Source organism: Chelmon rostratus, chromosome 8 (genome assembly GCF_017976325.1).
Source record: "Chelmon rostratus isolate fCheRos1 chromosome 8, fCheRos1.pri, whole genome shotgun sequence".
NCBI lineage: Eukaryota > Metazoa > Chordata > Actinopteri > Chaetodontiformes > Chaetodontidae > Chelmon > Chelmon rostratus.
This window is the reverse complement of record NC_055665.1, coordinates 14,681,267-14,706,439: the sequence shown is the minus strand read 5'-3', so window position 1 is coordinate 14,706,439 and position 25,173 is coordinate 14,681,267. Positions and strand designations below refer to the sequence as shown.

Here is a 25,173-nt window from a genome sequence, read left to right as displayed (position 1 = left end):
TACCAGCAACTCGCATTTTGCACTATACATATTCGAATAGCATGATGCTAACAGCTGTCGAGACTAGACTTCTTTTCTTTTCTAAATGGAGAGATACTGATATTACTCGAACTCGTCTGCCTCTGCTGGCTGGAGGAGTCAATATCCGATGATTGACCTCATAGAACCTAAACTGTTTGCTGCTGTTCGTTTTCTTGTCTATGGGTGGCGCACGTGCAACTTGATTATACTGAAACGAAGTGGAAGATGAAGTGCTTATTGTCCACAGCGTTGTATTTGCTCGAGCAGATATTGATGGTTTAAGTTACAACATATGTACAGAATAAAAAATGAGTCTGTTGAAATTCTGACCGTGGTATTATTTTATGCCCACTCACCCAGAAATCACCAAACAGCCAGTTCAAGCAATCACATAATATTTAGCTGTCAGAACATTTTCATCAAAATTATGAAATAGTGACAATTATCAGATAATATGCCAATACATACTATATATTTCATCATTTTGACTTTAAAAGTTAGAATTTTGACAAAGTTTTTTTCTCATAGTTTTTAGTTTTTTCATTGTTTGTCATTCCCATAACTTTTCATCCACTCCATAGACCAATATAAAGACTGGTCTATTTTACACATGATGTCTTTTGAAAAGCAAAAGCACAGGTGTGACTAATAACGTTAATAATTGCACCATTTTATCACCAAGTATCCCAGTACGACATTACAATGTGACATTTAGCCAGCATGAACAATACCAGGATCCTCATAATGCAGCAGCTAAAAGGAATTCAGCCATATTTATTTTATTATGTACACCTGTGCTCTTCTTTGTGTGACATGCCAAATACTTCCTGTGAAAAATGGTCTATTATGAACATAAAGATATACCTAGTCAGCCCGTGAGCAGTTCCACTGGAGTTGCTGGGGTTAAGTCAATGCCTTGCTCAAAGCCATGTTTACCTGTTGCTTTTGTTTCTATGTTTTGAGGTGTTGCTTACATTGAGGCGTTAAGCTGTTTTCACCACAAAACCGTTCTTGGTCACTTTAAGAATATATTGAGTTTGCATGAAAATTAGTGTCTAGACAGTGGTATCCATCAAAACTGCTGATGGCAATAAGCAGACTTGTAGCTATTACACATGGTTTGAAGCACATATGGTGGAGGACTACAACTATACATTCAGTTGCCTGTTTATTGTGGACAAAATAATTTAATGACCCACTTTGTCCACATCAGTGAGGGCAGGCTAAATAACAGAAACACCTGTCTGCATAACACAATGCAGTTGAACAATACCACAAACTACATCCTCTAAATTTACCATGGAGTTGAATCGACACTTCTTCAAAACAGTTTCAACAAGAACAGAACACATGAAGGTTGGATTTTTTTAGACTGCATGAGTTTTAGCTATAGGTGTACCTAATAAACTGGCATCTGAGTGTACAGACTGCTTTATGCTTTACAAATAAGATTAAAATGTGTATTTTTATCACAATAACACCATAATAAATCACATACACCCAAACAGCAGTAATAAAGAAGTACTTTAACTGAGTGAAGTTGTTATGGTGAAGATAACAGAATTGTTCTTTCGGTCTTGTGGTAACTGAAGGACAAAACATGTTGTTCGGATGTTGTCATTATTTAAGGTAATATGCTTTTGGCTTGTGATCTGGGATTTCTACTTTTGCGCAATCTGCACTGAATGGGCCAGGTGCAAAACGGGGCCAAACCCGCGCGCGCGCGCACACACACACACACACACTCACACACACGCGCGCGCGAGTGCACACACAGCATCCGCGGACCAGATGACGTTGCCATTTGTTCGCGGAAGTAGCTTCTGTCGTGGCCGAGGAGGGGAGGCAAGGGGAGGAGGAAGGGAAGGAAAGGAAGGGGAGAGGAAAGAAGAACTTTCGACTCATCTTTTATGAAGTTAAGCAAAACTGTGAGTCGCCCGGCGGACAAAACCATCGACCTCTCGCCCTGTTTGATGAAATCAGGCTAAAGTTTGCGGTGCAGCAACTTGGTGGACAGGGGGGGCAGTTCGAGGAAAAGGGAGGAAGAGAGCTGGTAAGTTGCTCGTTAAAGTTGACCACACTTTTCTGGGGCATGGTTTTGGTTTGTGTGCGTGTTGTGCGTCAGTTATACTTTTCACAAGTTTGAGGAAATAGTTCAGCTACTGTACTGTGCGGTACCCACAGGGAGGGAAGCCCTGTTCGGCCTTTGTAGCGTTGTGTTATATTAAGACAACACCGTGTCGTGAAGCCTGTCGGGCTACTGTAAAAATGTAGCTCATGATCGGACTGGGCTGTGCACACATTAGCTAAATGTTTGACTTGTGTATGTCCTCCCGCTGTCAGACGACTTCTCACCATTTGTTCCTTGAGTCTGAAGTCTCAGCAGCCACCGGTTGAGCAACATGGTGGCGTAACAGCCACTCTTAAAGGGCTGTATTTAGTTTAAAATAGGCAATGATGAGAAGTCAACTGAGTGGCCCCAAGCTTCTGCCTGTCCCAGTAAGTGAATAGAGAATAGGTCATTAAAATGCCTCTTGGGTGTCTGTTAGACCCAGCGATAATCTCAAATTGAGTCAGAGCTGTAATGATCCGGCGATTCATCGATGAGTCCATAGAAAATTAATGAACAACTGTTTTGTTAACCAGTTACCAGTTTGACACATTTTTTTGTGCAAATATGACAAACACTTGCAGCTTCCATCCTCTTCTGCTTGTTTTTGTTTTATATGACAGTAAACAGGTGAAACGAGTCATCTGAATACATCACCTTTGAGACATAATGATTGTTCCACTATTCTGATGTTTTATAGACAAAAGGTTCAAACCAATCTGATCCTTCAAACAGTCCTTTAAAGTTGTGAGAACCATCCAAAATGTCCTCAGTCTGTAGGTTTGTGCTGTGCACAATCACACAGTAAACTTCTTGGAGCATATCCATGGAGACCGATCATCAAAACTCGCCTCAGATGCGTTGAAACTGGGTCACTGTGACAGAGTTAAAGTTCACCACAAACGAGTGAAGACAGACAGATGCTTATGGGAGCGGGCTCAAGGGTATATGTGGGATGATTGAGGCAGCCGAGAGCAAGTGGGCTCAGTGCTCTTATCAGGGTCAGCCACACCGCTCTGACCAGCAGCCCCTGACATGATATTATATGGTGGAAGTTATCTCCGCTGATGAAATGGTGGGGAAGAGAGGGTCCAATCAACAGTTGATCCAAGAAAAAAAAACGTGGTAGATTCGGACACATGTCAGGAGCCAGACAAACAAGCGCGCACACACCTACACACACATACGCCAGCACAAAAACAACACAAACGGGAGATGCACAGTCTGTCAGTCAAAGCGGAGCATCTCGGCCGCTCCATCACAGCGTTGGCACAATCCAAAATCCACTTGATTAAAATTGGATCTGTCCAATTCTGCTCAAACCGTATCAGTCACCAGTGAAAGCTTTAGTCCTGAGTGACGGCACAGCGTGACACTTGTGACTGTTACAGCTTCACTTTGACAGGTGACAGGTGTGTGAGCTTGTGCATGGAGCCATACACTCACCCACAGACATGCACGCACGCACCCACAGACATGCACGCACACACACACACACACACACAATCTTTGCAGAAAAGAGCTTTGATTTTTTTTAAGCGGTGAATGTTAGCACTGATATTAGCCTTGAATTAGCCTTATGATACTTCAAACTTGACTATTGATAAAGCACAGTGGTGAGGTACTAAGCTGCTTTAATCACGTCAAGACTGTTGACAGGACATAATGTGTGGGGGTGTCCGTCCATGTGAGGATGTGTTTGTCTGATGTCTTTGTCTGATGTGTGTGCTGCATCTGTCTGCCCGTGTGGGGGTACGTTTGTCTTTGCCTTTGTGTTTGGTGTGTGAGTGTGTGCATGTGAGTGTTCTGGAAACAAACTGTGGGAGTTTGTTTTCGAGGTCGTAGCATGCGGTTGTCCGTCTCTACCTCTACACAATGGGGCCGACCCTCAGCTGCGTTTCCTCCTGCGCCGCTCAGTTGACTGCAGCATGACCATGTGGACCGCAGTTTGATCAAAATCCCATCCTGTGTGATGCTCAAAATGAGAAGTCAGAGTTATTTGGTATTTTTGGATTCTGTGTTCGCAGCCTCTGATCGTTATTTTGGCTTTGACATGTACTCTGTATCAGTAGGAATCTGCTGGGTCATGTGCTTTGAGTTGTTAAATGTCTCTTAAGTCTTTATCATGGCAGATCTCTTTTCAAGCAGGAAGCTGAGATTGCATTTGTAGAAGTCACCTCTGTTTTTGCAGATCAGGGCTCCCCCACCCTTCTTTGGTCTGGGTAATGTGTTAGTGTGAGATTGAAGTTGTTCCTCTGCCAATAAAGTTCACTTTAGGGTTAGGTCAATATCAAGTCCAGAGCAGGCCAAATTTCCTGATGTGTCCCTGGCAGAGGCGTTATCATTGTTTATGCTCTAGATCGTTCCCTATACTGAGTTTAGAGATGAAAAAATCACACTTGTGACATTGACACATTTTACTGCTCAGCACATACTGAGAGACATAACACTTTTAAGATTTTAGCATTTAATTTTATTCATATAGATAAAATAGGACATAAAACAAGAAAAAAAAACGGAGGGATCAAAACCAGCTCTGTTTTTTGAGCAGCTGAAAAAAAACGGCTTGGAAACTTGTTTTGCTAAAATAAAAGTAAAAATAACACTAAAAATGCACTTTAATTAGATTACACAACCTAAAAGTTGTGGATGAGCCCAGTCTCACAGCAAAGCCTGTAATAGATCTGCCGACCCACTAGAAAAGAGTGTGTCAGTGAGATTTTGCCTGGCCAGTGCATGAAAAGTTCACGTGTGTATGACGGTGCAGTACCGTGCACCTGCAACCGTCACCTGAAATGTTTCCCAGCATACTGATTATAGCTAATGTGATCATGAAATGAGAAGGTTTTGTTTGCTCATCTAGCTGACGCAAAACGTGACCCAGATTTGGTGCCGGGGAGCGGCAGGTGTATGACGTGTTTTGGCGTGATGATGGGTACAATAGAAAAACTACTGAATCTACTGAATTGAATGAGTTTGATTTTGTTCGCAGACCAGAATTTAGAAATATTTCTACATTTTAATAACATTTAGCATCAGTGTTGTATAGGTTCCATTCAGTTTTCTTTGAGCAGTACACAAGCAGCCGTGCAGAAAGAGGAGCTTTGCTCAAAGAAAATAGTATAAAATTTGTAATGTCTTTGATCAAGAGATATCTGATCAGAGAATATGCAAACAAACCTAACAAAGCATTCCAATACTCGATGCTACAACCCTGATTCCAAAGAGCTTGGAAAACTGGGTAAAACCTAAATAAAACAGAAGGCAATCAGTTGCAAATGAATTGTATTCACTCACGACAGTTATACAAACTGTTCCTGAGTCCATGTAGTGGCATCCTTTATCCAATCATGTGTGCTGAACCTTGCTCCATCCACGCTTGTGAACCACTGAGCCTTTCCAGGATGCTCCTTTCATACCCAATGATACTATCACCTGTTGCCAATCAACCTGTTTACCTGTGGAATGATCCAAACAGGTGTTTTTGGAGCGTTCCACAACTTTCCCAGACTTTAGTTGCTCCTGTCCCAACTTGTTTGAAATGTGTTACAGCATCAAATTCAGAATAAGCAGATATTTACAAAAATCAATGAAGTTGATGAGGTCAAACATGAAACATATTATCTTTTCACTGTTTTTACATTGAGACAGTATCAAAAATAATTAGCAAAACATTCTGTTTTATTTATGTTTTACACAGCATCCCACCTTTTTTGAAATTAGGGTTGTATGCAAATACTTTTAAGATGCCACTTAATATTAAAGTTTTGCAGGGGACTTGAGTGAAGAAATAACACTGTCTATGACACATAAACAGTTATAGCAAGGGGGAAGTTGTAAGTGGAGAGAGCCAGACAGTGGCAGCAGGAAGGGAATGATGGAAGGAGATAGAGATGTGGGAGTGTGGTTAGAGGGGGTGGTGGAGGGGGGGTAGTTCAACCCAAAATAGCAAGCTCACATGTTTGCTGTGTGTGTGGTGAGCTATGAAACCAGCAGAAAGGCCTCCTGCTGAATGCCTGACTAATCGAATGTTCGCTCTCAAAATTTGATAGACGTTGTGCCGTACGTACATATGTGTGTGTTCGCACGTCCTTTCCAGTCAGAGAAGTTTTCCCTTGTCATTTGCGCACCCTTCCACCGTTCCTGCTCTGCTCATCGTCTTCATCATTGTCTCTATTGTCTCCTTAATGTGAACTGATGCTAGACAGCATCTCAGGCTGGCGATAGTCCGTCAAGTCAGGAAAAGGTCAGTGACTAGGCCCGTTCACTCATCTAGGCTCATTTTTTTGCGTAGTGTACGTTAGAGGGTGAGGAGTGAGGCAGGTCAAATGAGATTACACACACACACACACACACACACACACACACACAGTATAAGAGTAGACAGCAGATGTGGCCCTGCAGCGTGTGCATTAGATCCAGAGCCTTGCTCGGGCCGTGTCTGACTGTTTCATGTAATAAATGCTGACTAGCTGCAGCTTGCACACACAGTTGTTCCAGCTTGCTTCATGCATCGAAACAAAACGCACACTCACTAACTCGTGTCGGGCAAGCTGAGACACAAACATCCTACACATGTTGTCCTTTCAGTTAATTCCTTTCATTCCACACAGTGTGTTTCAACATGCACACTGGATTATTGCCTTTCTCCTATCACTCTTGTTCTTTCTTTCCCTCACTCTCGCTCGATCTCTGTCTTATGTCAATGCTTTGTCTCTGTGTGCTTAATCAACTGGGTTGTTTATATGAAGGAGGTCCCATGACCCTCTCCACAGTTGATCCTGCGAGCAAAGCATGCTGGGAGTCAAGTAGCTGCAAGGGCGGCATCGGAGCGCGCTGTGATTGGCTCCTTGAGTTTGTGTTTTTGTGTGTGTGTGTGTGTACAGTCAGTGTGCTGATGTGCGCTTTGGTGTTTTTAGGGTTACAGAGCCACAGGCAGCCTGTGCTGGCCAATGGAATATATGGTAAGACATTCAAATGATACAGCCAGGTAATCGAAAAACACACCGTGACACAGTGGCAAAGGGGTTGCTTCTTCTCACCACAGTGTAATGGCACACAGAAAGGTCAAACCTCTCACGACTAATACGATCTGTTGTTATAGTATTTAGAGACTGATGAGAGGTTTAAAGGATAGATTAACTTAAGTAAACCCTCTGGGAAGTAATCGCTTGGCCCACTTATCTTCAGGAGGGTTAAACACTTGTCTTGTAGTGAATAAATTGTTGTAAATTTAGGGCTGCATGATTACGGTAAAAATGCTCTAAATTATTTTTCTAGATATTGTGAACATGGCTGTTGTTCAGGGGTGTCATAATTCATAATTGGCTCATTTTTTAACATGTCATGAAATAAGGCCTTCTTGAGATGTGCCGTCATTTTCTTTTTTCAATTTATTCAAATTCAACTTTATTGAATTGTGATGTTTGGGACTTTGAGCTTTGTCTGACCCATTTCGATTGGTTTCTCAGCGGCACCAGAAAACAGGAGCATTATTCAACAGAGTTTGAACAAAGAACAGTCTTATGAGAAACAGTACAGCATGATACATTATATTGTTGCACCCCCACCAGTGATTTGAAAAAACAAACTATTTTTACGACACATTTGGCATCTTATGTGATTTAGACGTTTTTCTCGGCACAGATCTTACAAAGTTAGAACTCATCTCTTCTTGTGAAACTGGAAACTAAAGACTCCGCGTGTAGTCATGCACGAATAATTGTGCAGCCCTGTGCATGTACGTTCATTGCAGTTTGAGTCAGATACTGTTAATGACACTCAGTTGCCAGTTTATTAGGTACACCTAGCTAAAACTAATGCAGTCCTGCCTAGGTGGTGATTTTTCGTTTTTGTTGAAAGGTTATTGTCAATTTGGAGGCAAACTGAAATCCTTCATGAAGGTGGAATTATTTGCAGGACTGTTTTATCAGCCTTGTACCAAATAAGTTGTGAACTGAGTTAGCATTTTCAGTGTAAATTCAGGATAGCTTGAAAAATGAATGAAAACAGTATTATCTTTCTGTCAACCCTAAGCCACAGTGTGTCATGTGTTTCGCTGGTTACAGGCAATGGTGTAGGCTACGGGTGGAGGGGGCTGTCTTCACCAATCACTGTCACACCAATCACTTCCAGTCATATCACCGTGTGGTGTGCAGTGATAGAATGACACTCTAGTTCTCTGCAGTTCCCTGATTTTGATCCTTCTTGTCCCTAAGTGCACTTCTCCGACAACATGATGACAGTGCAGTGGACAAACGTAGTACTGCAGGGGCTGTATGTTGGGGTGTCATTTGAGGACTCCTTGCGTATCCACTCTGCTGGGTTCCTTTGTCACTCTATGGGTGGTTTCCTCTGCTTTCCGCAACACTGCCTTCTCATCAGATACGCTTGAATGTCAGGTCCAATCTGTGGGATCTCTGCTTTCTGTCTGCCTTCACAGAATCACTCTGTTGTTATTGTGCTTGCCTGGTAATGACCTGTCCTCTCCCCCTAGAGAGCTCTAGTCGTGTAGTAACACAGGGAATATGTATGATGTGAATGACAGTCTGCTTCTTTCTTTGTGAATTTGTCCACTTTCATCAAGGTTATATAGAGTGGCCTCATGTCACTGTCTGTACAGTCCATAGAGGGAGGGTGAAACCTCTTCCTCTTTCTGTCTCCATCCTGCCGGTCTCTTTTTCTCCCCCCTTTCACTCCGTTTCTCAGGTTACCAAACATGAATAAGGGAGGAGCTTTGAATAACCAACATGGACAACCTTTCCCCACCACACATGCATATACAAGCAAACGCACACATTCTCTCTCGCTTTCTCCCCTTCCTCCCCTCTTCCACATCTCCGTCTCCCCTTGGAGTGTGTGCATTAATGTGCAGGAGTGCAGCATCTTGCTGTGCATACACATGTACACTGCTAAATGACTGAGGCTGCAGAGAGGAGGTGGGGGGAAGGGGAGGAAACAGGAAGGAGGTAGGATGGGAGGTGGGGAGGGCACAGGCAGCAGCCGCGTGTGTGTGTGTGTGTGTGTGAGAGAGAGAGAGAGACGATAAAAGAGAAAATGGGAGGCAGCATCACCCACCCAGACTGGGAGGAGGGGAGGACAGACAGCGTGATCGTCCCTACAACAGACAGAGGTGGAAGGAAAGTGGGAATGAGAGACAGACGTGAGGGGAGAAGAGGAGCACAATGAAGGAGTGCCATTGTCCATCCTGGCAGCACTGGCTTTTCACCATCTGCTGAAGAGAGAGAGAGAGAGACAGAGGAGGAAAGAGAGGAGGAGGCAGCCAAACGGAGGAGAGGATAAATGGAGAGGAGCTGCCGGCGGTGACTTTGTGAATTAATCGAGCGGAAGAGCGGATCAGAGGAGAAGCACGTTTTTTTTTTCAGGGAGTGGACGGACGAGAGAGAGCCAGAAAAGGGGAAGGAGAGGACGGGTGACCGGACAGTCTGTGGCAGTTTAAACATTAATGTGGTTCTCATGTGAGCCCAGCTTTAGACGAATCGCCCTGGATTATAAACTGTTTGCTTTTTAAACCAAAAAAGGAACTACTATTTACGCTTTGCCATTCATTAACAAAAATAAAGAACTCTTAGAGACATTGATTTGACTTACTTTATACAGAACAATTTGAATTACTTTTTTTGTTTTTTGTGAATATAGACTCTCTTTGTGACTTCTGATTTTCTATTCCCTCTGAGTATAAGATCCACTCTGCAGGATGTTATACAGTCATTATCTTTATTAATTGCTGCACAGAATATTCAGGTTGTTTTTATGCAAGTTTTCTAAACATCAGTGTTTTTTCTTAGAGGTGAATGGTTAGTGGTGTTGTTGTTGTTTATACTGTTATTAGGAAAGTGATTGTTGCTCTTTTGAAATCAGACATACAGTGTTGCATGCCCCAGTTGGAGTCAGTACATGCAGCCGACATGGGATGTCAACATTGATTGGGTTTTATGGCTGGCACGATGCCGGTCAAACTTTGATCATTTCCTGAAACCTATTGATCTTTCTAGGAGTCTGCTGTTTTTCCTCCTGTTGGAAGAAAAGAAACTCTAATGTGGAGCCTTTGATGCAGCAACTAATTGCTGGCATGTGATTTAACAAAGCAGTTATCTCTTTGTCTGAAGATTTCTGCGGCTGTCGGGACTTCTCAGTATATATCCTCTGCAGGCATCTCTTTTAATGTCTGTTGCCATAGCAACGGGCGGCAGCTCCAGACAGAACAAGATGTAAAGTTCTTTTTTCTTGTCTTATCTTTTAAAATTGGTGCTGTTCCATTAGGTAATTGTATATATTTAGTAGATAAGAAGCAGTAGACTTAATTAGTCCGTGGTTGTGTGCAGTTTTTAGACTTTCACTCCTAGACAGGGAGTTTTTTTCTTTACTAGACAGTCTTTGTCTATGCGGAGCTCAGCGGTCTCCGAGAATCAGGGTTGTTTCAGGTCACCTGTCTCCCCCTCCCCATCCCGTGTGTCGTCTTGTACGCCTCAGCTCAGCCCCGTTTGTCCCGATCTCACCTTTATCAGCAGCAACTACCATCTGCATCAGTCAAGCTGATGTGCCATTATCAGGAATGACTGGATAAATGAGATTATCGTACTGGCCTCACTTGTACATACCACTCTGTGCAGCTGCTTGGGCTAGAGGCCACTAATCATCGATCATTAGGCATGCTATGTTTGTGACAGTCTGTTCCTGTTACTGCTTGTGAGTAGGTGACTCAGGATTTCTCCTCATGTAGAGGGTCATCTCCTCTGCAGTCACCTGACCTACACTGTGTTCTGTGCACTAAAACATCCTCGGGCAGCGTGAGGGTTAACTCTGCTCATAGAGCATTTCAGCATCCCTGCGTATGAGAACACACCTGGATTTTCCTCTCTAGTGTTAACGTGTCCATTTATGTTGGCTCTTTTGCTATTTGTAAGTGTTTGTATTTCCCTCTCAAGACTAATTTTTGGTTTAATTAGGGGTGTGAGAGACTGTTTTGTTCGTTCTGCATGCTCTTTGATTATCCAGATACTGGGTGTCTTTTGTGACTTTTCAAGGCCATACTTCTTTACAGCTTTCTGGAGATTATCACAGACTGTCTGGCAGTGCGTGAGCGTGACTGGATCCTCCATGGTGCTTTTTGGACAAGACCAGATGGATGACTAGCTAGAATTGCTAGACAATCCCTCTGTGGTGCTAGACTGGTGTAGGCGACTGTTCTTCTGCCATGTATCCAGCACCCACTACAAGCTGGCCCACTTTACTTCAGACATAGTTAAGTTCTGAAATGTTAGCGTGTGGAAAAATCAACCTCTTCGCTTGGCATCACTGAAACGTTGATGCCAAATTTACAACGTTGTGTAAGTGTTCTAGGCGAGGTGTGTGTAAACCTTGCTCTCCTTTGACGGAGTAAAGGTCAACAGATTGTAAATATGACTAGTGCCTCAATAGCACTGGGGAGTAGGCCAGCAGGTTTGCTGCAGGACTATAGGTGCAGCCTTGCCTCCTACTGAGGTCAAACTGCTGCAGACTGTTTTGTTTGTGGGACTTTGGGACTCTGCAAGAGACTGTTAACGTAAACAGACTGTTGTTTGCCTTCAAGGTTGGTCTATGCAGAATATGAGGTGTTATGTGCCGTGTGCACGGTGGTTTGTAGTAGAACTGAGAGCTAGCCTGCTGCTTGATAAGCCCTGCCTTAGATAAGACAGAAGCGGTTCCACAACATAACACTTGGCTTGTTCATATCATATGGGGCTGTGTCAACGCTCTTCTCTCAGGTAACTGACTACAATCTGGGCTTGTTACTTGAACAAGGCAGTAATAAAGTTGCAGGGTAAGAAGAGAGGTGCATGGAGAGATCAATCGGTTTTGACTGAGCGTTTCCAGCTGGGTGAACAAGTTCACTTTCAACTCTGATGAGCCTCCAGCACCGTTCAGGGAACCCTGAGTTGGGAGTTCAAACTGGACCAATCAGGTCTCATTACCATCACAGCAAGCCCACCGGTAGTCGTCATCAGCCAATGACCTACATTCTCCGGTGTTACATCACCACCGTGCTACTGCAGTGTGTATCACTGTACCAGACAGAGACAACATCTCAGAATCAACCTACCACTATCTAATGGTGCTCCAGTAAAAAACCCATCCTAACCGAGGTGGCCAGTTTTATGGAACACACTTGAACCAAGGCAGCCTCACTTGTTTTAGCCATATCAGGAACTTCAGTCAGGAACGGGCCCAACTCTGCCGGCCCAGTCTTAAATACTAACTTTTTTCTTTCTGTTTTCTACTGGTGTCTAAATAGGTGATCATGCCTAACCTCTAGCCATCCCCAGTCTTACAGTTAGAGAGGCAGAAAGACAGGGATCACCATTAACATATTAGACAGAGGGACTGTTAAACAGGACAGCCTGGAGAACGGGCGAGCAGACGAGGGAGGGGGTGAGGGGGAGCGAGAGATCATCTGGAAGAGGAGAGAGGAAGTGGTGGCGCGGGAGAGGGCGGAGGCGTTGGAGAGACAGAGGTTGGCAGAGTACATCGTGTGGAGGAAGCGAGAGGGCTTCCAGGAGAAGAGAGGAGACAGAGAGAGGGGAGGAAAGAGTGCAGAGAAAGGGAACGAGGCTGTGCCAGAAGTAATCTGGAAGAGGAGAGAAGAAGAAGAAGGAGACGCAGGGCGGGAGAGAGCGAGGGCTATTCAGACAGGACATGAAACCATTTGGAGGAAGAGGGAGAGGGAGTAAAAGGGCAATCTGATGAAAGATTTGAGATACGATGCACTTGAAAAATAGGCGTTAAAGAAAGCTTGCTGCGTTGGATATTAGCCATACATCAGTAAGCCTCCTCTCTCTTCTTTAGCAGTCCTGGGCTTCATTGAGCTCTGCAGGTGCTCATTGTACTATCAACTAATTGGAGCTGTGTATTGTGTGTGTGTGTGTCTTGCTGCTGTTTTAGTGCACGCGGCCCCCTTGCGATCCCCTCGTTGGCTGCTAATAGGATTTTTATGGGCCTGTGTCAAGCAGAATAGAGCTGCCGAGGGGAGTTGCTTCACACGTGCACGCATGTGCGCACGCCAACACACCCATACACAGATAATCTAAGAAGCGTCGTGGGCAGGGAAGGTTTATACTGCCTCACACGCATGTAAACACATCACGTACAAGTGCGCATCCCTCAGTGCAGTAAGACACGCGCGCGAGGGGGCGTTGAGAGACAATCACTTGTGTTGATTCTCCATGGTGCTGGCGACAGCTGGGTGACTGGCCCTCACTGAGAGGCTATTAAACTGGGACAAGATACTCACAGATATTGTTTTACATTATGGCAAAAACACCAAGATGAACACTTTGTGGAGAGCTAAGACCACGTCATCATCAGTCCCTGGGAACACAGCGAACAGTGATGCAGATTTAAAAGTGATCTGATGACAACATGATCTGCAGTGGTGCACTAAAAACAAACTTTTTTCATCTGCACTCGACCATTAATTGGGACACCCCACTTTTCCTCTGCACCTTTTCTCATTCTGCTTTCATTGTGGGTGAAGCCTTTTTTGAAGCTGTTTGGTTTTGGCTGCCTGGTAATGAGTGGAGGACAGACAACCAGTCAGATGGACGCAGCTCTTACACTGAGGGAGACAGACAGATGGCTGTGTGTCCTTTTCGAGAGAAACTTTGAATGCTGAGACAAAGAGACTTTGATTGACTCACCAGAGCCTGTGTGGACTTGCACGGATATAAAAACTGACACTGCAGATTCATTATGGAGCTTGTCCCAAAAACCAAGTACACCCACTTTCGGAGTGAATCGCTGAGCTCAACTGATGAAACAAACTCCAATCCATCTTCGTTCCCTCCTTCCAGTCCTGCCACCCCGCTCACTCCCTCCCCTGGTTTGCCCTCCTCTCTCTCCTCCTCGTCTCTCACTCCCATCTTGCCCCCCTCTTCTCCCCGCCCAGCTGAGAACAGCCCCACCACCCTCTGCTCGTTCTTCCCCAGGATGGGATCCCTTCGTCTGGGTGTCTCTGCCACTCTTCTCCCAGGACTCAAGGCCTCGAGCAGGCCGCAGCAGCCGCAGGCGCCTGTTGAGTCCTCTGGGGACGACAGGAGCAGCTCTAGCTCCTCCCCTCCGCTTCATCACCCACTCCCCCCACTAACCGCTCCTTCTCCCCCTCCCCGACCTCCTCTGCAGGACATGAACCGGCTGGGAGGGGCGTCCAGGAGGGCACGGGTGGAAGGAGGGCAGCTGGGAGGAGATGAGTGGACGCGCCATGGCTCCTTTGTCAACAAGCCCACCCGTGGCTGGCTGCACTCCGACAGTGTGGTCAGCACCACCGGTGTTTCCTACACTGTACGGGTAAGTGACCGGCACACTCTCAATAACCCCTCACTGAGTTATATCTACATACATCCATACATTATGTATAAAATATCTCTTTCCAGTCAGTTTCTTTGCATACATACACACCTCTTTCACATTTTTAGAAACTGACACAGAAACGAGGAAGGGGCACTTCTTTTCTTCCTCTGCTGTGCTCCATCTGTCCAGCGGGACTGTGATGTAGGAAATGTCTGATGCTAATGTTTTGCCTTCCTGTTTCCTGGGCAGTACATGGGTTGTGTGGAGGTGCTACAGTCAATGCGAGCGCTGGACTTCAACACCAGAACTCAGGTCACCAGGTGAGATGACACGCTGTTCGTGAGCTGCTGGCTTTCTCTCATCTCGTTTTGTGTGTGCATGTGGGGGCGAGACGGTGACAGTGTGGTTAGACTTGGAGAAACGTCGGCGCTCACACACACCGCTCACCTCTTATATATGTCTTTGTCTGCTTGCTTGCTCGCTCTCTGTCCCCCTTCCGCTTTCTCATGCTTTCTTGCGTGTTTCTTTCTGCCTTTATGTTCATGTGTGTGCGTGAGTGTATACACGCCTGCAGCTCTCCCAGCCCCTAAATTAGAATGTTCTGGAATCCTGGTGGTTTCCTTCTGGTTTCCGTATGTTTGTCTCCGTGGCAAAGACGGGCACAGTTGCCAGGGACGATAAATGCAATCGCCCGCTGCCAGATCTCATTTAATCCACGTAATCGTGAGTCTGGGAAGGTGTGAGGGTTAATGACATGTTATTGCAACACTTGCATGTCGTTAATGTTTCAGGGAGGCTATCTCTGTGGTGTGCGAGGCAGTGCCCGGAGCCAAAGGAGCCCAACGCAGGAGAAAGGTACACACCACGGACACTAGCACACACCCTTACAGGGCATTATTTATTTATACGGCTTAAGTGGGCGGCAGTGGGAAGGGTTTTCTGGATAAGAGCTAGATTTAGCTTGATTGTCCACTCTGTGGTCAGTTGGCTGTTCAGTCACACACTCTCCCTTACACACACACACAAATAGATCTGGATTTAGGCTGATTGTACACTTTTGTGGTTAGCGGCTTACTCGCAGGTAATTACCAATCACTTTCTGGTCGCTGTTTTCCCTTCCTACCGTCACAAGGGAGGCTGCAGAGGTGGAGTAGTAGCTTGTGTGGAGCCAGAGTCAGGCCAAAGAGGCACTACAGCTAAGCAGACACAGCCACCAGTCTGCTGTTTAAAGACTGTGTGTGTCTGTGCACAGTATTCCTGTAAAAACTAAAAACATCCACCCAAACAGTTCGTAAAACAGGTGGCTAAATCCAGTAGCCTGTTGTCCTAGCAGGTTTTGACTAAGGAATGTCTGGTAGTGCAGCACACCAGACAAAACAGACAGTTATAGGATGCAAACCAGAATAGATTAAAGTCGTCTAGTCCCTCTGATTTGGCTGGACTGAGGTTACTGTGGCTGAGCATGTGCATCCTGTCTTGATGCTGTTTTTCTCACAGCGTGCGCCAAATATTCTGGACCAGATATGGATGAGAGCCATGAGAATAGGCGGAGGATTGGGATAAATGGGCTGGCACAGTAGTGCTGGCGTGGTCTGGGCAACGCTCTTGGCCCAGCCTACAGTATGCAAACTGTCCTGTCTACTCCCCATTGGTCACAGTTGGCCCTGGAGACAGGATCACTTTCACAATCGCAGCTGTTCTTTCACTCCCACACACACAGGCATTTCCACACATACACCCACATGCTCACGCACAGCCAGGGAGCACTCAATGGGCTATCATGCCTTGTTGAAATAATAAAAAAAAAAGGCCAGTTGTTTTCTGTTTGCACACCCTGTTTGTTTATCACTCCTGGAACACATTCCTCTCCTTCACAGCCTTCCTCTCGCTGTTTGACCTCCATCCTGGGGAAGAGTAACCTACAGTTTGCTGGCATGACAATCAGCCTCACCATTTCAACCAGCAGCCTCAACCTGCTGGCCTCTGACTGCAAACAGGTTAGACTGAATCCAGCTTACTCACCAAGATGTGTGTACCTTTCTCAAAAACTGAGTCAGAGATGTATCTGATGGTGATTGTCAGAGTTCAGTTATAGCCGAAGGTATGCTGGGTATCTAGAGTGCACTTAGCCTGTGCAGTTTTATTGAAGCAGAGTAAACTGGAGGATGTCTCCGCTTGAGGGAATTTAATGTGGTTTTAAGGATTATACAGACTTACTATTTTAAGATCAACTTCAGAATGGCAATTCTTATAAAACTGCCATTTTTATTTTATTGTAAATATTATTTGTCCTTCAAACCTTGTGTCACTGTGTAAACTGCATTTCTAATGTTCATCATCATTATATATACTAACCTGAATTATTGGCCCTAGAGTTAGTTTCAAGATCCTTTCAGAGAATATATTTTAAAAATATATTTTAAAAGATGGAAGGGCTGGGCTTAAATGATGTAAAATGTATATCTTTAAAATGGATTTGGACTTCCAGCAGGTATCTTTATAAACCACAACCTACTCAAGGTACTATTTTTGTGATATGGTCATCAGAGCACTGTGTGTCATGAACTTCTGGGGCATTCAAGGGATTTCCAGATAAATTTAAAGCTTCTCCTCTTTGTTTGCCTCTTTTATCCTGGATGCTGCATAAATACCTTTTAACCATCATCTTCATTCCTGCAACGCCATGGGGCAGGATGTGATCCTCCTCCTAGACCTCTAATGAGTTAACAGCTGCTGGAAGATGTTTATGTCTTTGGGGAGTTGGTATACTGAGAAAAGTGCGTGCACCTCAACACATAGCACAAAGAAGCATGCTGTGCACATATATCCATGCAGAAATAAAGCCTCAGATATGGACCACACATTGTGCACAGGGCATTAGCAAGTGTTGGTGTTGTTATTGATCCGTCATGAGCGGTTGTTGCAGACTGTTAAAAAGGTGTTCCATCCATTGTCCTTACTTAGTTTTTAATCTCTGCTGCAGTTGATGGTGCTCAATGGAGGAAAAAGCACTTTTCTCAGTAATGATTCCACATTTGTCTCTCCATCCACGTGCTTTCATCTCACTCCCCACATACTTCATGTCACCCATGTGGTCTCCTTCTGTCTCTCTCTCTATCCTCTCCATCTCTTCCTTTCTTTCTTTTTCTCCACAGATAATCGCCAATCATCACATGCAGTCCATCTCCTTCGCTTCTGGAGGAGACCCAGTGAGTCACCCACACTCTCTCTCTCTCTCTCTCTCTCTCTCTCTTTTTCTGAGCTCAAATCTCACTCTGGCCTTTTTCCATCGTTCTTCAGCCTGCGTATCCTTCCTTCCTGTCTTCTGTCATTGTCTATTCCTATGAATACCACTCACTCCATTACTGCCTCGCTGGTTTGCGGTCCTCCTCCTCCAAGCTTGATCTCATCACTTCCTGTCATTTCTCTTTCAGTTCAATGTATGTTTTTAACTTTTGTCATGACTTAAAGAGTGCAGCTTTCGCTTTATCTCTTTCTTCTCCTTCTTCTTCTTCTTCTTCTTTTCAACCTTTCTATCCTAAACCTGCCCTTCACCTTTTCATTCTATCATGTTTCTCCCTCCCCTCCTCCCCTGACTGTCTCACCCTGTCTCCCCCAGGATACAGCTGAGTACGTAGCATATGTGGCCAAAGACCCAGTCAACCAGAGAGGTGAGCAAAATGACACCTTCAGTCAGGCAGCGTCTGACAATATAGATGCTTTAAAAATACCCATATTACTGCTGAACTTTTTTTAAGCCCTTGGTTTGAGTAGCACTCTGACCACAATCCCTTGGTACATAACTGCAAATGTTCTGTCAACATTCCCTCTAATTGGATGGCGAAACAGGTTTTGAGATTACACTTTCAACAGATACTGTAAATAAATGTGAACAAGCTGTTTAATTAAAATAGAAATCAATCCTATTAAATAGAAGAGATGGTACTATTCATTTATTTGTTCCCCTTTGAATTTGACACACCGCCCACTGGAGCAGAGACATTACAGATCCACTGTGTTGTGTGAAAGCAGGAACAGTACATTAACCACTAAATAGGCATAGCAAGTAACAGGACTGTTTTTAATTGTTAGGCAGAATCTACTTAATTCATGATTATGTGTTAAATGTGTGAACATGTGGCCTGCATTTTCCATGCAATGATTGCAAGCAGATGAAAAACTGCTATTCTTGGTTTTGTGCTCAGGAGTAACTGAAAAAAAATTCTATAGAAAATCTTTGGGATTACATCATGTTCTCTATGTAATGAGTACTCAATGTGTTTGTCCAGCTGAGTGCACGTCCAAGTACATGTTGCTGCAGCTTTCTTATGAGTCATTTGTGCCTCCACTCCTTCAGCTTGTCATATTCTGGAGTGTTCAGAGGGTTTAGCCCAGGAAGTCATCAGCACCATCGGCCAGGCCTTTGAACTGCGTTTTAAACAGTACCTAAAAAACCCTCCAAAACTCGTCACACCTCATGACAGGTAAATGTGAAAAATGTCATTCAAATGAATCCAAAACATAAGCTTATGTGTGCATCTTGTCACCCATAATGTGTTTCTGTATCTGCTTTTGCATCAACTCTTTTTTCCTAGGATGGCTCCATTTGACGGCTCTGCATGGGAGGAAGAAGATGATGAGGCTGCTCCACCTCCTGATGTCCCTTACTATAATAATTTCCCTGGAAAACAGCCTCCCCCTGGTGGACTGATTGACATGAGGACCCGCCCAGGTGCCACACTGGTGAGAAATGAGTACATAAACACAACAGCAGAACAAGATACTCATACGCCTTTCAACACATCCTAACACTACTCATACTGCAATTAAGAGATGATATACTTGGAAGGAATCTCATAACTACACAGTATATGGATCAGAATTGCCAAGTCTGTTTATTCTGTATTTGATGCAGCAGCATGTGTCAGTTGGGACAGGAGCAACAAAAAACTGGGAAAGTTGTGAAATGCTCCAAAAACACCTGATCATTGGTAACAGGTAGTAGTATCATGATTGGGTATGAAAGGGGCATCCTCGAAAGGCTCAGTCGTTCACAAGCAGGGAGATGGAGCAAGGTTCACCACTTTATGAAACACAGGATCGTATAAAGGATGTTACTACATGGACTCGTGAACACTTTGTAAAACTGATGTGGGTGAACACAGTTCACAGTTTGCAAAGGACTATATTCTGTTTTTATTCAGGTTTTAAACAGCATCCCAGCTTTTTTGGAGTCGTGGTTGTACCGCAGAGTATGCCCACATGTGACTGTGAGTCATTATTTGTTTTATGCCTCTGTGTTTGCAGCCTTATGGACAGCCTGGTCAGAATGACATTCACAAGCAGCCGCTGCCTCCTCTACCAGGTGAGCTCTGTCTCTACGCATCTGACTGCATCTCTTTCTGTCATTTACTTTAAATCAGTGGAAAGGGAAAGACACAGGTCCTAATTAGAATTAAGTCATAGTCAAGATGACTTGACTTGACAAGAGTGAAGATGTACCAAGGTAAAGAATGTAATTTTCCCCCTCTTTTTTTCCTCTGTTTTTTTTTTGCTAGTGGGAGCCAAAGAAGGGGCACGGGAACTGTTTGATGACCCTTCATACGTCAATGTGGATAAACCCCGCCCCCCAGTTGCAGCCAATGGAAATGCTCACAGAGACGCTTTTGACATGAGTAAGTACCTCACCCTGTCTATCTGTGTTGTGTTTGGAATATCGAACCAGCTCAACAAATCAAGCTAAAATGGACTGCTATCTAAAAAACCACCCGATTTCTTGTAAATAGCAAAATGTGTAGGTTGTAATCAAAATGACCAAAATTGCTGCTAACTCAAATGTGCAATTGTTCTACCATGTGGAAAGAGTATGGGTTAATTATTGACTAAAGAGATGAGTAGAGTAGTGTGCACTGTGCATTCCATATGACAGGCTAATTGAAGAGAGGAGCTGCCCACAGAAGGCAGTCTTGAAGGAAGATAAGGGAATTAGAGTGCCTTTGTCCATTACAGGGGCATTTTATGTAACATGATTGGTTGACTGCGTAAAGCTTTTCACATTAACGACAGTCCACTATCAGCATTGGCACACAACTGTCAGAAACCATGTGGTTCACTTAGATAATAGTTTTTGTTCTAAATAGGAATTGAAACAATAGGAAAGGACAAAAGCAGTTTCTTTTCCTATATAGGCATTTATTGATATAAATGTTCGTGTATTTATTTCTCAAGAACCATTTGATGATGCCCTGGGGGTCTCTGGGCACAGTGGCCCAACCTCAGTGATAGCAGCGCCCCCTCTGGTGCAGCAGTTGCAGTGCGAGGCCTGGTTCCATGGTAGCTTAAGTCGCAGGGAAGCAGAGAGGCTGCTGACCCGCGATGGAGACTTCCTGGTGCGAGAGTCTGGGACTACGCCTGGACAGTACGTCCTCACAGGACAGCAGGGGGGTCAGCCCAAACACCTGCTACTTGTCGACCCAGAAGGAGTGGTGAGTCAGGGTGGGAGGAGGAGATCATGGGGGCGAGAGCGTACACTAAGGGGAGAAGCATGGATGAGCAAGGGCCATTTTTAAAGTAGTGTTGGTTTAAACTTGGCTTTTTGCCTTTTTGTTTTTTGTCCTCTAGGTTCGTACAAAAGACCATCGGTTTGAAAGTGTGAGTCATCTGATCAGCTACCACATGGACAACAGACTCCCCATCGTATCAGCTGGTAGCGAAGTGTGTCTGCAACAGCCAGTAGAGCGCAGGGCCTGACATTACACACACCAATGAAATGCTCCACCAAATGTACATACACTCTTGCAGCAATTCAACACAAGTCAAACACACCTTCATATGCTAGAATACACACAGCAACACTACCCGTAATACACACACACACACACACACAAATCCATATGCACATGCCATAGCAATGAAAGCCAAAAAAAAAGAAAAAAGTCATCAGTTTCTCTGCAGAATCACTCACTCGCTGCTGTTGCTGCATATTCCTTTCTGAAAGCCAAACTGTGACCTGCAGTCCTTGACCCCACCAACTGTCAGGTGCATCCCTCCACAACGGAGAAGCACTGCTGCAATTTCTCCACAGCCTACTGTGAACCAGGAAGGAGCCCTTTGCTAATTTCAGAAGGGGGCATAAAATATTTCCTTTTTTTCTTTTTTTTTTTTAAGGAAAAAAAACAAATACTATTATGTGAGTCTGAAAAAAAAAAAAAGCCAGAACACTTTACTAATACACGGAATCATGTACAAAAAATGTGGAACTGAAAAGTGACGAAAGGAACATAAATGGGACATGGAATGAGATTTCCTGTGCTTTTAAGGAAATTTAGGGAAATGATTTCCCTCCTCAGACTGTTGCTGGTGCATATTGGGCAAAACACAAACTGGATGGCAGTGGTTCCTTGTTAAAAAGACTGAACCAGGCTCCAACATGAACTTTTCCTTTTAAAGCGTCACTGGAGCACTTCAGCAGCAAACGTGACTTTGTAATAATTCTGCCTGATGAATATGCATAAACGAGTTTGCTTCCAATCTAATCAGGAGGGCCAACCTACCCCCAACCACTCCCCTTTCAAGGACTTCTGAATTAAGTTTGACCCCCAGAGTGATACCTGTTGATGAGGAAAGCCTGTATGCAAAACTGGGGACTGCTATGCCAATGACCATCTTTTATTTTTTGTTTTCATCTGTTATCCTGGGACTCATGACTTATTGGATATTCTGCGTTCAGGAGGATCGAAAGAGCTGTATCTCCTTCTCCTCTGTAAACACTGATATACACACCTTTATGCCACACACGGTCTGCACCAAAGAACATGAACTTGGTTGCTAACAGCAGAGAAAGCCATGACAATTATCAACATTTATCCGTCTTGTGTGCTTGCAGAAATGGGAGCAAATTTAGGTTGGAGGAAATGCATATTAAAATGGGCCTATTTTAGAGGGGAAAGGAATCTATGTGATTGTGCCTGAATGCATCATCAAAAATTTGATCTTTACTGTAAATTGTGTGTTATTGTCATCCACAAACACAATAACTAGTACATTTTCAGAAGCATAGGCCACATCACTTTTGGCTTACTGCTTTTTATTGACTCCTTAGTATGTGTTTGCACTGACAATCTATGGGTTTCATCTTTACAGAGTATTCTGACTGAAAGCAAAAGAAGAGCAGTTAAAGGAAATCCCTTTAAATGGTGGCCAGTGAGAAATGTATGAGCAGTCTAAGCAATGACCATCCCTCTGCAAAAATGATGCAAAGTATGTCGTAGTAACTGGTAAAGTAATTTTTGTGTATTGTGATGTTGCTTTATTTTTAAATCACTTGAGGGAATAATGTCCTTTAAAAAAAGTGAAGTGGTTTGGGCGTAAATGAACATAAGGACATAAATGTTTTTGGAGCATTGCTAACGACGTGTTTAAGCCAAATGTTCCTCCTCAGTGTGCTGTTTTCACCAAGTTTTGAGGATCTTGAGGGAGAAATCGTCCCTCCTTTCCTCTTCCTCCTCCCTCAGTTCATGATGTTGGGTTTTCTTTTGTCTTTTTAATCGTGCCTTGTTTCTTCAATGCAGTCACGTCACTCCAATGCAGTCACCTTATGTACTTAATTCAAATGTAGTCGACTACAGGAGAATCTTACACAAGCCTCTCAGTTAAACAAAGACTCTGCAAAAACGACACTCCCAATAAACACACACAAACAGATCCAGTGATGGCAATCTCCTCTGATGCACATTCTTGCATTCAGCTTATAGTCACAGATACTTGATGTCACCATTTGGGGGGCCTGTATTTCTTGACCATCTGTAAATAACATTGATTTTTGACTGGTCAGCTTACTATTGGATTATTGTTTTCATTGTTGTTTATTTAATGACTTATTTGATAAGTAAACACAGAGCCAGACACCACAGCACCGAGATAGCTCTCCTTACAGCCAGTTCAACTAGTCAAAGAGAAATATGAGATGGGATCTTTCAACCTAAAGCTTAACCGTCAACTAGTACTCAGACCCTGAAGTGGGCTCATGTGTAATCTTACATGCACGCACACATACCAGAGCGACAGCTTGGGTCAGTCAGAAACTCACACTCACAACTGCCTGTTCAGGTGTTTGTAGGTCAGAGATAGGAAATCCAGAGCTTTAAGTTCTGCTGTGTGTGCCTGTTGCGTGTGTGTGTGTGCTGAAACAGACCCACCTGACCCTCTGCATCATTAGTGAACTAGTGTTATCACCGTTTCATCACAGATGCCTTTGTTGCATGAAAGTCCTTTCAAAACTCGTTTGTTGTTGTTGGTGGTGGTGATGGTGTTGATGATGCTGTTGTATTTTTTCATTTGTATTTTTGAAAGCCAAAGGTTACTTTCAAATTGCGTGCACAGATATTGATTTTTACTTTGTATGTTTTTGTTTTAATACTGTTTTTGTTGTTGTTGTTGTTGTTGTTTTTAGGGAAACATGTTGGTTTACACCTGTATCTGAAAACATAGATTGCATATATAAATACATATATCATTCATCTCTCTGTGAGTTCGGTGTTTGATATGATAAGTTTGCATCCAGCCTGAGTATTTATCGCCTTGTTTAACAGTCAAGATCCTTTTCATTTTACTATCAAAGAACAAAAATAACTGATGGAAAATGAAACAACAAAGCACACACACACACACACCCTGCTAGAATGTGTGATTGCCTGTCACATACTGTCCTGAACAAAGAGTGGGATGCAGTGGGGGAGCTGTACTGGAGCTACTGGAACTCTCCCGTTTGTGAACAGATGAGGCTATAACAGTAGGGGGCTGATTCAGGGCTTATTGGAGCCTGGGGGAGAGTCTGTACAACAGAGGGGAACAGTGCGCAGCAAAGGTAAACAAGGCCTTTAATCAATCAGCGGATGTTTGAAAGCAGGGAACAGTCGAGAAAAAGCAGGACGTGAATGGAGTGATCCTGCAGTTTGTATAGGAGGTTATATGTAGAGGAGCTAACTGTGCCGGGAATACGAAGCAGACCTCAGCTTTTGCACGGGCCCAGTCTGATCCTATTTGTCAGACCTCACCTCCTATTTCTCCTCATCGACTGACCCCCTTGCTGCTTTTGCTTGTTTTCCTCTCTGGAGCCATGCATCCCCAGCGTCCTCTCCCCCAGGCCATGCCCTCCTCCTCTCTGGGACAGCACCTTCGGGACATAGCCATGGGTCTGGGACGAGGCAAGAACTTCCTGGGTGGAAACTTTGCCTACAGTTTCATCCAGTCGGTTAAGGAGTGCCTCTATTTCCTCCTCTGCTGCTGGTGCATCAAAGAGATCCTCGACTGACAGACTGAGAGAGAGTAGATCAAGTGGTCAAACATTGATTTTCCCCTTTTCTCCGTTGGCTCCTGTAGTGTAATTTCAACCAGCTTTTATTTCATCAGGAATGGAGTGTTTGATCAGCGGTGCTGGCAAAGCATTGGCAAGTATGATTCTTGTCTCATATGACAACAAACTACCACTTGAGCACATAGCAAAATCAAATCTTTCTAATTTCTATAATGTGATTTATGTTGTCTGCTGTTTAAAGTGAGGTTCTCATTTTTCAGAAAGCAGAAAGTTCAATGACGAATTGATTTACTAAATCCTAAAATTGTGTTCAAATATTTTCATGTCTGTTTTTCAGTGTCTACACTCTATAGGATGCTCTTCTTACGTCCCAGGAAACACA

General features: G+C 44.0%; 1 protein-coding gene across 3 annotated transcripts; it reads left to right on the top strand.

The window, feature by feature from the left end:
* The first annotated feature begins 1,866 nt into the window (after positions 1–1,866).
* On the top strand, positions 1,867–23,992 carry shc1 (SHC (Src homology 2 domain containing) transforming protein 1). 3 transcript variants are annotated; one of them, XM_041942179.1, is made up of 14 exons: positions 1,867–2,074; positions 7,051–7,095; positions 14,309–14,473; positions 14,726–14,796; positions 15,268–15,331; positions 16,354–16,473; positions 17,632–17,685; positions 18,096–18,147; positions 18,834–18,960; positions 19,072–19,219; positions 19,784–19,841; positions 20,035–20,151; positions 20,705–20,961; positions 21,098–23,992. In XM_041942179.1, the coding sequence occupies exons 2-14, from the start codon at positions 7,084–7,086 to the stop codon at positions 21,224–21,226; spliced, it is 1,374 nt and encodes a 457-aa protein (XP_041798113.1). In that variant the 5' UTR covers positions 1,867–2,074; positions 7,051–7,083; the 3' UTR covers positions 21,227–23,992. The 3 variants fall into 3 exon arrangements, with proteins under 3 accessions (XP_041798113.1, XP_041798114.1, XP_041798112.1); XM_041942180.1 differs by lacking the exon at positions 7,051–7,095; XM_041942178.1 differs by lacking the exons at positions 1,867–2,074; positions 7,051–7,095 and having other exon boundaries at positions 13,880–14,473.
* The last annotated feature ends 1,181 nt before the right edge of the window (positions 23,993–25,173 follow it).